The sequence below is a fragment of the Somniosus microcephalus genome, chromosome 7 (assembly GCF_052327205.1).
Source record: "Somniosus microcephalus isolate GS21.2 chromosome 7, FLI_Smic_1.0, whole genome shotgun sequence".
NCBI classification, from domain to species: Eukaryota; Metazoa; Chordata; class Chondrichthyes; order Squaliformes; family Somniosidae; genus Somniosus; species Somniosus microcephalus.
The window spans coordinates 146,592,450-146,605,656 of record NC_140993.1 but is presented as its reverse complement, the minus strand read 5'-3'; the positions used below and the strand labels follow the sequence as shown (position 1 = coordinate 146,605,656).

General features: G+C 38.6%; 1 protein-coding gene across 1 annotated transcript in view; it reads left to right on the top strand.

Annotated features, from left to right (window-relative positions):
- cyp7b1 (cytochrome P450, family 7, subfamily B, polypeptide 1) overlaps positions 1 to 13,207 on the top strand; it is a 264,201-nt gene that overhangs the window by 233,713 nt on the left and 17,281 nt on the right. The window contains exons 2-3 of the mRNA XM_085993045.1: positions 8,483 to 8,616; positions 11,054 to 11,647. Coding sequence (XP_085849171.1) covers positions 8,483 to 8,616; positions 11,054 to 11,647 — 728 coding nt within the window. The remainder of the gene's footprint in view (positions 1 to 8,482; positions 8,617 to 11,053; positions 11,648 to 13,207) is intronic.

The following is a 13,207-nucleotide window of genomic DNA, read 5'->3' as shown; positions in this document are numbered from 1 at the left end:
ATGGGTGTAATTTCTTTGTATGAAAGAAACTCAGCAAGCACTGGGTTAATATGGCTACATAAATTCCCATGCAATGTACAGCAGTAAAACCCTATGATCCCATGATCTTTGATTAGATCTGAGCTAGTAAATATCTTGTGATTAATCAAAATGGGTTGTTCTGCATGTAGTATAAGTCACCTTCACAGATGGGATGTAAATGTCTGTATTGTTTGCGGAAATTATTTCATCTCTTGCCATCTATTTCTGTAGCTGAAATAGATTGGCAAGAGGAATGAGACATTTGCTATTTCTCTGTTTAAACTAGCAGATCATTAAGTGAAGCAAAGAGAAACACCCCCTGATGTGACGAGAGCAGTCCAATATGGCCAAGCTAAGCAGGAACTCAAAAGATTGTAATACTGTGGCTATTTGGATGGCTTTACTGTACAGTATTGTTTCCTCTGCCAAAGTATATAGCAAAATATCACGGATGTATGTTCAAGACATAATACCATAAAATACCATAAAATTCAGTGCTTACATCAGGCAGGGTTTTGAGTCCTGTGAACCCAGCGAGCTGCAGTATTTGTTTTGCTGTTTGCAATAGGTGTAACTTTTACACTGATTATTATTTCAATAATTCTTCCATAGCAGTTGAGCAATTTGTTAATACTACTTCAACAGAAGAGAAAAGTCAGTTAGCACATTATTAAATCCCAACTCAAGAGGAGCATACTTTAGTTCAGTATTAGTTTAGCTTAGTGAGAGGAGGAGCCAAGCAGAGGTGAAACCAAGACTGGTCCTGGGCATCTCCTTAAGGATGGCTCAAGACAGGCACTGGCAGGAATCTAATAGCAGAGAAGCTGCCCATATCCTCATTTGGGGAATGACGTGTAGTACAGGAAAACTCAAAAGATGAGTGGGGAAAAACCCCATAAAATGTGAAATAAAAATGTATAAATTCTAAAAGAAAATGTTTTTACAATTGTTAAATTGGGGTAATTTCTTTGTGTTAAAAAAACCCAGCAAGCACTTGGTTAATGTGGCTACATAAATTCCATTTTATCCTAATGGACAAAATTTGGAACATTTTTAATAGTGACATATATTTGCCATACTCCATATAAATACTTCATACCATAGCATGTGCTGGGAGAATCTTAAAAACTGTCAGTACTTTCACCATGTAGTTCCATTAAACTGGCATGTGTAAACAAACGGCAGTCCTGAAATGGTGATTTTTTTTTCTGCTGGTGTTTTAAGTAGCCCGAGTTCCCAGCTTGACTGTTAGTCGCACTGCTGCATCCTGCAGTAAACATAAAAATGCGAATCAAAGGGGAGGAAATTAAAGAGAAAAATTATGTAAATATGTTTATATCTGCTGAAAATAGTTCTTATCACTTTTAGCACAGATTCAACCTATAACCATTGCACCATTTGTGCATGGTTCAGTTATGTTTTCAATGCTTTGACACACATCATTTATATAGTAGCAACTATGAATATAGAATCAGTCAGTTAAAATGTTTTACTGTACTTTATAAAGATGTTAAATTTGAATATTCGCAAATGGACCAACGACATGTCAGATTGACAAAACTTTGAACCAATAACATTTAATACAAAGGAAATCCCGATGGCTTATCTTACAGGGCTAGGTGGTGAATTTCTGTAGGGGTTTTCCCAAATGGCCACTGTAACTTCAGTGGAAGAGCGATGGAAACCCCAGGACTACAGTGTAAATGCTGGTCATGCCATTTTTCTGGGGTTTGGTGGCTCTTCCACCAAAGTTATGGTGCCCTCGTAGTGTTTTCTTTTAGTCAAACAAATTTGAAAGGAGTGAATTTCCTTGCAGTGATTTGTGCTGTTGTTGCGTCAATGGAAAAAGATTTAAACCCACTGGTGATTAACGTAGGTATTTACATGGGGATTCCTGGGTCAGCTCATTTGTATTGGAGTAGTGATTGATGTAAACCCCACGTTAAACAGATGCAATCTGCTGGTGTGCATGGAAATTAGGGTGCAGTCTTGTAAAAAAGACGATTCTGGTTGAACACTTCAGCAGCAGACTGGAAGACATCCTAGTAAGGAAGGAGCAGAGCTCATTTAACTCTTAGATAACTTCACTCATCAATCCAGACATAAAAGAAGAATCCAGAATTTTACAGACTCAGACCTCAAAACCCTCCTGGAATAAATTGAGCTAAGGAGACACAAACTACTGGGTGTCCGTGCTAGCAAACCTTCCAGGAATCTCACTTGTGCCATCTGGAGAGAGGTGGCACTGGCACTGGCATGGAGTGTCAACTCTCCCACCCCAGGGACTGCAGACCAGTGCTGCAAGAACTTTAATGACCTCACCAGAACAAGCAAGATAACACATTCTTCCTTGCCCACATTGAATGCACCATACTATCACCCTCTTAAAGCAACGCTTATACAACTAACCCTTCACAATACCCTCTGGTTAAGGAGGGATTTAAACTGAGGATCTTGCGCTATGGTTACCCAGCTCTCCTAAGAGTAATTATTACGCATAACCCTAAAACCCTTCTTCCACATTAACAGGCTGATACACCCAAATCATTTACTTAGCACACACTCCTGAACTTTCAGCCTCCCTCTCATTTACTCAATATTCTTGCAGGAGAAATTGGTGCAAAATATGTGAGAGGCGGCCCACTGGAAGGGACATCCCCACCTTAAAGCAACTCGTGCCCTATGAGGAGAAGGACTTGGAGCTCGTGGGGAGGCACTCTGCTCTTGGTGTGGAAGATGGCAAAGTTGGCATCATATTCCTGGCACCATTAGTGACTGAAGACTTACATTGTTGCCTTAGCATCCCTGTGAATGCCTACACAAACACTGGCTTCCACCCACCTCTCTGTGTCCTTAATCCCAAGGGAATAATGCTTACTCATTCTTAGCTTCTGCACTCCTTCCCTGCAGATCCACGGCACGGAGGAGGCAGATGATGATGAGAAGTAGGAAAAATAGCACAGACACAAATACCTCCTTTTCAATTGAAAATGAGTAGAGAAACAAGGAGGATCACAATGAAGAGGGAAAGAAACATTGACTGAAGCCCATCCATGAGCTCCTGTCCCAACTCCTTCCAACTCTCTCCCTGTGGCACTTGCTTCTTCACTCCCAGGCACCAGCTCAGATACTTTTACCTGAGGGCAGTTAGAAAGTGCTAGCAAAGATGTAGCAACAGGTGATTACAGACCATGAGGGAACCAGAGGATACTGTACTTGCTCAGGCTGTACAACCAAAATTCAGCACACAGAGTCATAGCACTAGGCAAAATGATCAAGCCTAAACCCAGGCTTTTGAGACAGGTTGAGGTCTTCAAGTAAAAACTTTGAAGGCATTAAAAGACACACAGGACAGGTCAATGGATAACCGAATCTTGTTATTGTGACTGATATATATATATCTTTTAAGCATTTTGTTTAAACCCTGATTTTGTATATTTAAAAAATGGTAGTTGGAAAAAAATTTCAGAAAGCATTTTGAGCTATGGGAAGCCGGTGGCCATATTGCATAATCTCAGGGCGCTATACTCTAGTTATTAAATAATAGATATTGTGTGTTGCAGTGTGACACCTTTAACATTGAAAATACCTATCATAGTGTGATCTACAGGTGTCACAGGTACTGCAGTTACTTAGAATGTTTTCAGTGAGGTGCATACCCTACATATTGAATTTAATGCAGTATATAACAGATATAAGGGCTTCACAATTACAATTTTCACAGAAAAATTGACAAAGTTGTGAAACTCATTTCCAACCAGGACCAGTAAAAATCTTAGAATACATTTTAGAAAATGTGGAATTTGACTTATGCAGTCATTCTAAATCAGTGGCCATGATGTTATGCCTTAGGTCGCATAAACAGATTTATTTTTATAAGAAAGAGAATCTTATGCCTCAACATGAGCAACACCATGAGAGGCCTATTAGTAATATAAAAGTTTTGAGATGCGCCTATTACATGTCAGGTGTCACACATGCTGCTTTCTGTGTAACTTGTTTAAAAGGGAGAGCAAGTACAGAGGAACCTCCCCACCAACAGAAAATGGCTTTGTGCTGGCTTCAGGAGTCACACTTTAAAAAAAGGTTGGTCAGAGCTGAGGATTTGCTAATCAACTATTAGCCTCTCACTGGCCCAGCAAGACCCAGCAATTACAGCTCATGCCCTTAAAGGAACACACTAAGTTACACACAGCTGCACTTTAGCAGCAAAATAATTTATGCATTACATGGTATAATGTTCCTGATCTACCATGAATAGCGCCATGGCATATCCATTAGTGTCAGTTAAAGCTCAGTACAGGAATCACACTAGCGGTACAGTTATTGAACAAACAAAATTACTGGAAAATGCTACAGTGGCAGCCTCAAAATATTATATATGCTTTTTTAAAATATGGTTAAACAAAGCAAGAACATTTATTGCTTAAAGCTCACTAGAAGTTAACTGTTTTCTGCAATTGTTTATTATTTTTTGAAAATAAAGTCCAAAAATCAAAATATCAAGCACCAATGAATAGTTACATAAAGGAAAATATTTGAGCAGTATGAAGGAACAATGTAGAATCAATCAAGGTAAATTGATAGTTAAAGAACAAGGCTGATTGCCAGGTGTTGCCAGAGCAATCCTATCTACTTCTACAATCCATACTGCAGGTTGTAACAGGGGCTTTGCTCAAAACCTTTGAGATAAAAGCAATTGGCTTGATGCTTTTTATTATTTAAAATAATGCCACAGAACTTTGTTTTAATTACTGATTCATGCAGAATATATAAATACTAAAATTTGAATGCAAATTGAAAGATTTAAACAAACATCTTTTAAATAATAAGGTAAGAGGCACCCGTATATTTTACATGGGGATATTGAAAGTAAAACACTACACTTCTAAAGGGAAGGAAAAAAATACATAAGAGCCACTGCCTGAGAACACATCAACACAGCAGGAAGAAAAGTATGGTCCCAAAAGGCAGCATGAACTCTGCTAATTCACACAAATAAATCTACTATATTAGGAGGGTGACTAAAGCTCATTAACGACAGAAGTCAGGGTAATAAATTTACAAATGAAAATGGTGAAACAAAGCAGTTCTACGTACGAGCCACAAAATGTAAATGAGCATTGTTGAAATTCAGTATGATTTCAGAGCAGTAACATGAAGTATAAAATGATTACCATTACAGGGCTTGAATGTAACTGTTTTATACGCAGCAGTTTTCTTTGCTGATGTTTGTAATTTCTCCTTTTGTACTGGCAAAACCAATCTGAAAACCACGATAGTGCCAAACTAAATGAGGAATTCTGGGTTGACGAGACATCATATTGTTTCTCTTTCTAAAAATATTATCATAATGGTTAGAATGGAAACCAGTGAAAATCTTCCTACAGCCATCCATTGAAAGCTGGACCTTTTAATTTGCCCTGTTGTTAGACCTTTATAAATTACATTTTTAAAATGCATTAAAGCCGTGATTTTACTGAAAAATGGAATGTGTAACCTTATTTAATTAAATTACTTTAACCTCCAGTAGTAAATCCATTTATTTGCAATTTTTGTTACACCTTTTCCTTTAATATAATTTCAGAATTACATGAAGGTAACTTTAGAATTAAGTTCAAGAAAATTATTTTGTTTTAAATATTCAATAAAACTGCATTAAACATTCCTCTAAAATGTTAAATCAGCTTTTCAATTGTTTTATTTTTTACCAGTTGGATTATAAAATGACCTACATTACATGCAGCAGCATTCAATTATCTAACATCAATAAACCATTTGGCTGTGTTTAAGATCAAAAGATTAGAATTTTATACCTTGGTCACTTACTATTGGTTGAATAATGGGTAATGTCCAATACTGCTTTTATTGAATTGCTTAAACTGAAAGTATTGGATTTTAAGATTCTAATTCATAGAATAATATTTCTTTTTTTATTATATAAATAAAGCCTTCAGAAAATACTGCAAAGCAGAGATATTTATCTGGGGACAAAAGGATCAGTAAGTCATGATTTTAATAAAAATGGGCAAAATATAAAAATACAATCCTGTAATTATCTTAGTATTCGTGATGAAATTCAAATTTATCTTTCTAAATAGTATCTTCCTTTTGATCAGTATTATATATTTATAATAATTTCAAATACAGATTTTTATATTTAATTTTTAAATTCTTAAAATGTAACAAGATCAACTATAATTATGTGTTGTATTACATTTAAGTTCATCGAGAAATAATGTCGTGCTATGAAGGAGCAGCAGTAACCTTTTTAAATTGAACAATTATACTGAATGTTATTGACTAATTAAAGGCATTGATTCATAGCTTTCTGTTAACACTTGACTGTAAAATTAGCTTATTAAAATGGTGAAAGTTGTAGTTTGGAATTGGATCAAAGCAATTTTTTTTCAGCACAAACATATCTGACATAAAACTGGATGCTACTTTCAACTAATTTTTTTACCAATCAAACCTTACAAATCCTCAACTGTGTTATAGTACTAAAATCTGGGTATCCTTTTTTACGTCATTCTGCTAACTTGCATTATTGTATGAGTTAATCTCATTGTACGTAGTAGGCCAAGGTATTAATATTAAAGCAGTACTGCCCACTTATTTTTCAATTGTCAGACCAGCTATTCAGCTAGTATAATATGGCAAATATGATTTATTTTGTACTTTAAAAAAGTTCTTTAAGAGAAAAAGTGTTTGGGGAAGGAAGGAACGGCCGAAGCACTAACCTAAGCATTGCCCCTTCTCCTCCTTATACTGTAGTGACGTTTGCCCAGTTTCTCTGATTTTTAGCCCTCCACGAGCATTATGTCCATTTTCTACCCCAATGCTTTTCCTCCTGTTACATGGATCATTCAGAGCCCTGATAATTACATGTTAAAAATATTTATGGTATAAATTGCATGACTAGCTACCCTGATCACAACCACCCCATCTAATATCAGGCCTAAACAGACTTCCAATGGTTCCCTTTGGCTCAGTCCTTGTTGAATCTCTCACCAAGTTACCTCTGGTCTTGGTTTAATGTGAGCTTTTGAGTGTACTGCTAATTGCCTAAACCTTGCCCTCAGATGCTTAACTTGCACTTAAGTTTGCTATTGATGCATTATTGCTATTTTGCTGTATAAAGTATGAAATTAGTCGTTTTTCTTGTTTTGGACTAAATATTAAAATCCTTAACTTGGCTTTGGAATTCACAGGAAGCATGACAGCAAGCAGCAGATAGTGCCGTTTCTGTAGAAAACACATGATTTTGCTCAGTCGATAGCTCAGTAGGTTAAAATACCGAATGGTTTGATATTCAATCTGTACTCATTTATTTGATCTCAGCCAGTAAAGTAGGTGGGTGCTACAATCAGGTTCAGCATCCCTGGAATGGTGGGGGGTGCAAAATCAGCCTCCAATCTCACTTTACACCACTGGAAAGTGTGTGTGTGTGTGTGTGTGTGTGTGTGTGTGTGTGTGTGGAGTCAACTGTGATGCTATCCCATTCGATAGTTCACCAACTCTCACTGCCAGCTCTTGGACCTTGGCTCTTGATTATACTGCATGCCCATAGACTTGTAGCTCAGCAAGGAGCTAAAGCCTTCATGAAAGGAGGATGGGATGGGAGAAAAAGAACTTGCATTTACGTAGAGCCTTCGTGACCTCAGGACGCTCTAAAGTGCTTTACAGCCAATGCATTGTAGTGACTGTTATAATGTAGAGAAACATGGCAGCCAATTTACACATAGCAAGGTTCCATAAATAAAATGGTTCCAGAGTTTGGCCTCTTTGAAATTGATCACTTTTGCAATTTTATTTTGATTATCAATTTTAAATTGCATTTCAAAACTTGAAAATTGAGTTTGAAGCCTTTGTATTTTAACAGAAATCACACAGAGTCTGGCAAAAGTAAGAAGCCAAACTTTCACACAAAAAAGAGTGAAAGAGGCACTTTTTTATCTGGTTCTTCTGTGTTTGAGTTGCGGGAGAGCAACATCTGTGCATTAGGCCCTGCATCTAAATTGCCAAAATTGTCTCCCCTATGCTGACAATAAATTTGTGGGCCCACAGGTCTATGATTATGTCAGCAGAATATGGTTTTAGTTTTGTAAAACTGAGGAAGTGGTGCGTGGATATCATTCTCCCGTGACCTGTCCTACAGAAGTGCCAGATATAAAAGTGCCTAAAAGGAATGCACGGTGATATTACTTTATGGTGTTAAAATAAATTTACAAAAGAGGGGGAACAATAAGCATTTGGACAGTATTTGCTGTGAAACTATTATACTGAATATTACAAAACAGTAGCAGTAATATAATAACCAAGAACATTTCACTACTTATTTATTGTCTGGAAAGGAAAAAAATGCTACAAGAGTTCTTGGAGAATTAACTCACTTTACAGCAATATTCTGTTGTTTTCTTTAAATAAATTATGTTTCCGCTCTCTCTTTTGAATATAGAACTGGAGAGCCACCACTAGAACAAGGCTGGATTCCATTTTTTGGAAAGGCATTTGAGTTCCGTCAAGATCCTTTAGGATTTCTTGTTTCTCGTCAGCAGAAATGGGGAGACATCTTCACGGTTCATATCGCAGGTGAGTTTTCAAATAGAGCACAGCCAGGGCTGCCACTGACAATTAGTGCTGTAAATTCTTTTTGTTTTTGTGGTACAGCCACATGACCCAGCAATTTTCTAGTAACTGTTGTATTTAAGGAAATGGCAGTAAAGTTTTCTCAAGAAAATTGCACAGTTGCACAAAACTCCTATGCAAAGGCTGAGAAAGGCATTTAAAGATTAGCTTTGGGAATAAAGCTCAGAATATCTTCCAGTCCATGCCTGGACCATTCTGAGTGTGGAAAGCTGTGCTGATTCTGTCATGGAATCTTTTGTTTATTTTCTATCTTGAAAAGAACTTGTCAAAAAGCTTGGGAAAAACATGTATTTTTTTTTATAATTAATGCTTTCCAAACCAGTTCAATTGGAAAACACAAAACGATGCTTGGAGTTGCTGGCACGGCGGTGTCTTGGAACGCGATTTCGCTGATTGCAGTTTCCGACATGATGAGCAAAATGATTGTCATGCTGAAAAGTCGCAAGGGACATGAATGTCATCTTAATAAAGAAATTAAAAAGCACATCTTTCTGCGAGAAACAATGTAAATTTCTGACCTGTCGTGGAAAATAGTTCTCTAATTGGTATTGTGTGGTGGTGCAGCAGAATCGTTTTCCCTAAACGTCATTCCAGCGAAGCAATACTGTACATCATTGTCAACAGTTCAGCAAAATCTTCCTAATAAGAGAATGATTACGTAAATGTTGTGTTACATCAAAAAAACCTACCTTGTTGAATACATCTACCAGAAAGGTTTTTACCCTTATTTTGTTCCACTAGAAATGAAGTATAAATGCCAGAAAAGATAAACTATTTTCAGCTGATGCATACAACATGTATTCATAGATTTTAGCAGGTGACAGGAAAACAATTGACTTATTTCTGAAGAATTTTTAGATTTTGTTATTTTAAATATTCACCAAATGCAAAAATTGACACTGACCTAATACATTCATACATATTACTTTTAAAATGTAGAAAATAACATGCATATAGCTGTTTTGGCTTCAATTATTAATACTTATTTGAATTCTCCTTTTTTATGTTAGAAACACGTACCACATTTTAAAGCTTTTTGTTACACCACAGGGCCAAAATTGCGTGGTTCATGATCCCAGGTGCTACACCGTCATCGCAGCCACCAGTGTGCTCCAGAGCTGACCCCACTGGACTTTGTAGGGACAGTGGGAGAGCACCTCATTTGCATGGGGTAGGCAGACATAAACGCTGTTTCAGGCACCTCTCCAGGGCCCACCTTCCCCATGCGACCAGAAAATCATGTGTCTGCCTGTCATGGGAGGAGAGGCTTGCCTGGACTCCAACCATATCCTCCTTCACCCCCGTACAAGGGGGCCGGACATTTAAAAACTTTTACGAAAAGCTTTTTTTTTCTTCGGGGTTCAGGACAACTTCCCTGACCTGGACTCCACAGGTGGGGCCCACATTTGCCCAACTGGAGGCCGGTGCATCTCGATTCACTTGGCATACCGGCATACGGCTCCCGACTGAACCAGGCTAGCAGAAACCCCCGTTATAGGGAGTCCCTGACCTTGGCTCTGCCCTCCTATGACAATTGCCTTGTACGGGCAGGTGGAGGCTACATCCCTAACAAGGTAACTAGGTCTCTGCCATATTCTGAGGGATTCTGCTGGTGTCCTGCTGGAATTATGGTGGGAGACTGGCAAAATGCCAGAGGAATTTCAGTCCCATGTCTATTTAGGTAACCATCTTAATACAGTAGATAGCTTTAATGGTATTCGATCAGAATTTAAAGATGCTACTCCTAGGAATTTACAAAGGTTATTTGCAGCTTTTTGAATCTCTCAACTGGTCTGTTGACAATGAAATCTGTAATTCTTTTCTCATCCTATTGTGAATGTGGAATATAGAGATATTGTGCTTCTTAAGACTTTTCAGGTAATTTTGTAAACTACCACTCACAAGTTGCCTCTCCCCCAATCTAGTTTAATCTACTTGTTCATCTGGTTTAGAGAGAAGTGATGATGTCTTAATAGTGCTGCTGATGCTGATGATCTGAAAAGACCCAATACAGATTAGATCAAAAATAAGCTGCAGTTTACAGGCCACTTGCGTTACAATGGATGCAGTTTTGATGTGTAGCACGCGGGGGGCAGAGCGCGTGGGATGCTCGCCCAATATCACCAGCATGACGCGCAAACCATTTTGATGGTTGTTTAAATTTGCGAGGTGAGCTGCTGATGGGCATTTTGCAGATCATTGGGTGGGGGTGGGGGGGGGTGTCAAATCTGGCAGCTCAAGATACAATGTAGTCAACAAATCTGCACACTTACAATTTAGCATTCTCTTTATATGATAGAACTGAAAGTGATATATTTAACCGAAAGAGATTTCCCCTAATGCTCTATTATGTTTCTTACATTTTTTTTATTTCTTGTAGGCCGGTACATGACCTTTATTTTAAATCCAATCACTTATCCGTCTGTGGTTCAGCACAGCAAGCAATTAGACTTCCAAGAGTTTTCCTTGAGGCTGTCAGCAAACACTTTTGGCCACCCTCCTCTAAATGATCCCAAAATGCCAGTATCCAGTGAAGAGATCCACAAACTCTACTCCTGCCTACAGGGCAATGAATTAAATATTTTGAATGAAAGTGTGATGAAGAATCTTCAGAATTTACTGAAGCAGGAACAGGTGGGGACAACAGAGTGGAGAATAGAACGTATGTATGATTTCTGTTCTCGTATCATAATTGAAACCACTTATGTATCTCTGTATGGAAAAGCTCCCAAGAATGAGCGAAAACAAATCACTGAGTTAAAAGAGAAATTTATTAAGTTTGACAGCATGTTTCCCTATCTTGCTGCGAGCATCCCCATTGAACTTCTGGGCAACACCAAAATGATTCGCAAAGAACTGATCAGTTATTTCACATCTAGAGAATTGGATCAACGGCTAAATATAGCAAAAATAATCCAAGCGAGGAAGAACTTGCTTGAGTGCTATTCATATCTTCAGGATCATCAAAGAGCAGGTAAGGACAAAATGAATATGCATAGTTGTATAAAAACAATCTCTCACCAAACTATTAGAATGTTTTAAAAATTACAAAATGAATGCAATCTCATTCTGCTAGCCTATCAGGCCATATTGAAAAACTTACACATACACAACAAGATTGAAAGTTTCACATTTTGTTGGAATGGGTGTCACAGTCAGACTGAATGCTATCCCTTCACCACTGTGGCCTAGCTTTGAATCCCCCTCCCAGACTAATGGAGTGAAAGTTGCCTCTCTAAGAAATGATGGGTCCTGATTGAAATGAATCCTCATGGACTGAACAGCACACATTATTGATTGGATAGCGCACAGGAAGCTGTACCCAGCAAAAATATTCACTTCCCCAGTACTGACATCACTCATGATGATTAGCATAAAATCCATCTACCCCATTTTTGTTTATGCAAAGTCCACACAAATATAAGGCCTGACTTTAACCCGGCACATAGGTTGCAAATGGGTGGCTAAAATGGCGTTTGGGGGATTCATGCTGCTTTCCCGACACGTTTGTGCCCACTGCTATTTTCACTGCTGGGATTCAAGAAGCATGCAGGCCACTCGTCACAAGCAGGCAGGGGCCTAATTAAAATATAACAACTGGAGGCCAGCCCACCGCCAAAACCTCCAGTGAAACCTGGCGTGAGGAAGCAGTGTGGCCAGAAGAGACCAAGGTAAGTTCATTTTTTTAATTTTTGGAAGGATTCCTTGCAGGCCAGGAGGAGTAGGAATGATCCTCTGGGTCCTGCAAGGAATCCTTGGGCCGCCCCTGTTGTGATCTTGCTTCTGTCTCTCCGACCAGCATCGGCTCTGCAATGTGCCTTCCAGCACCTACTTTATGTCAGGGACTGTTCCCTTGGGTTCCGGGAGACAGTTCTGAATTAATAAAATGAGGCCCAGGAGTTAAAATGGCCTGTGAGAGCGACATCTGCCAATGGTACTCCCCACCACCACCCCCCCCCCCCCCCCACCGCCCAACCACCACCCTGAACCCTCCCCAGATTAAAATTGGGGCTTTATCGTAGCACATTGTAATTTCATTCAGTACTATTTTTAAAATGAATTTAGTGTATTTGTGTATTTCTCTGTGAATTTAATTCATTCAAGGTATTTTAAAATTGCCTGAGAGAGTAGAGTTGTTGGGTAGCTCATGTACATCAGGCTTCTTCTTCTTCCACATTGTTTAACTATTTGAGTCATAAAAAGCTGGATGAGTTCCATTAGGGATGTGCACTCCTCTTCTGATTTCCCTGAGAAGGAAAAGAATGTTTGATTACCTTTATATATACTTGATCTCCCGTGGCATTGCTCATGGATTTAAAGGGATTGGGCTCTTCCCTCAAATTGCTGATGCTGGTCGGTGGTGCTCTTGCTGTCCTCCCAGCTAACTCCCTTTATATGAAAACCTTTCTCTGCCCCGCTCTCCCCCTCTCATTATTTTAGTTACCAATTCCTCATCTCCATTCCACAGCTGTGTCATAATTTGCTATGCTTTTGTACTTTTTCGAGCCTGATTAGTCAGCTGCCCAGGTGGAAA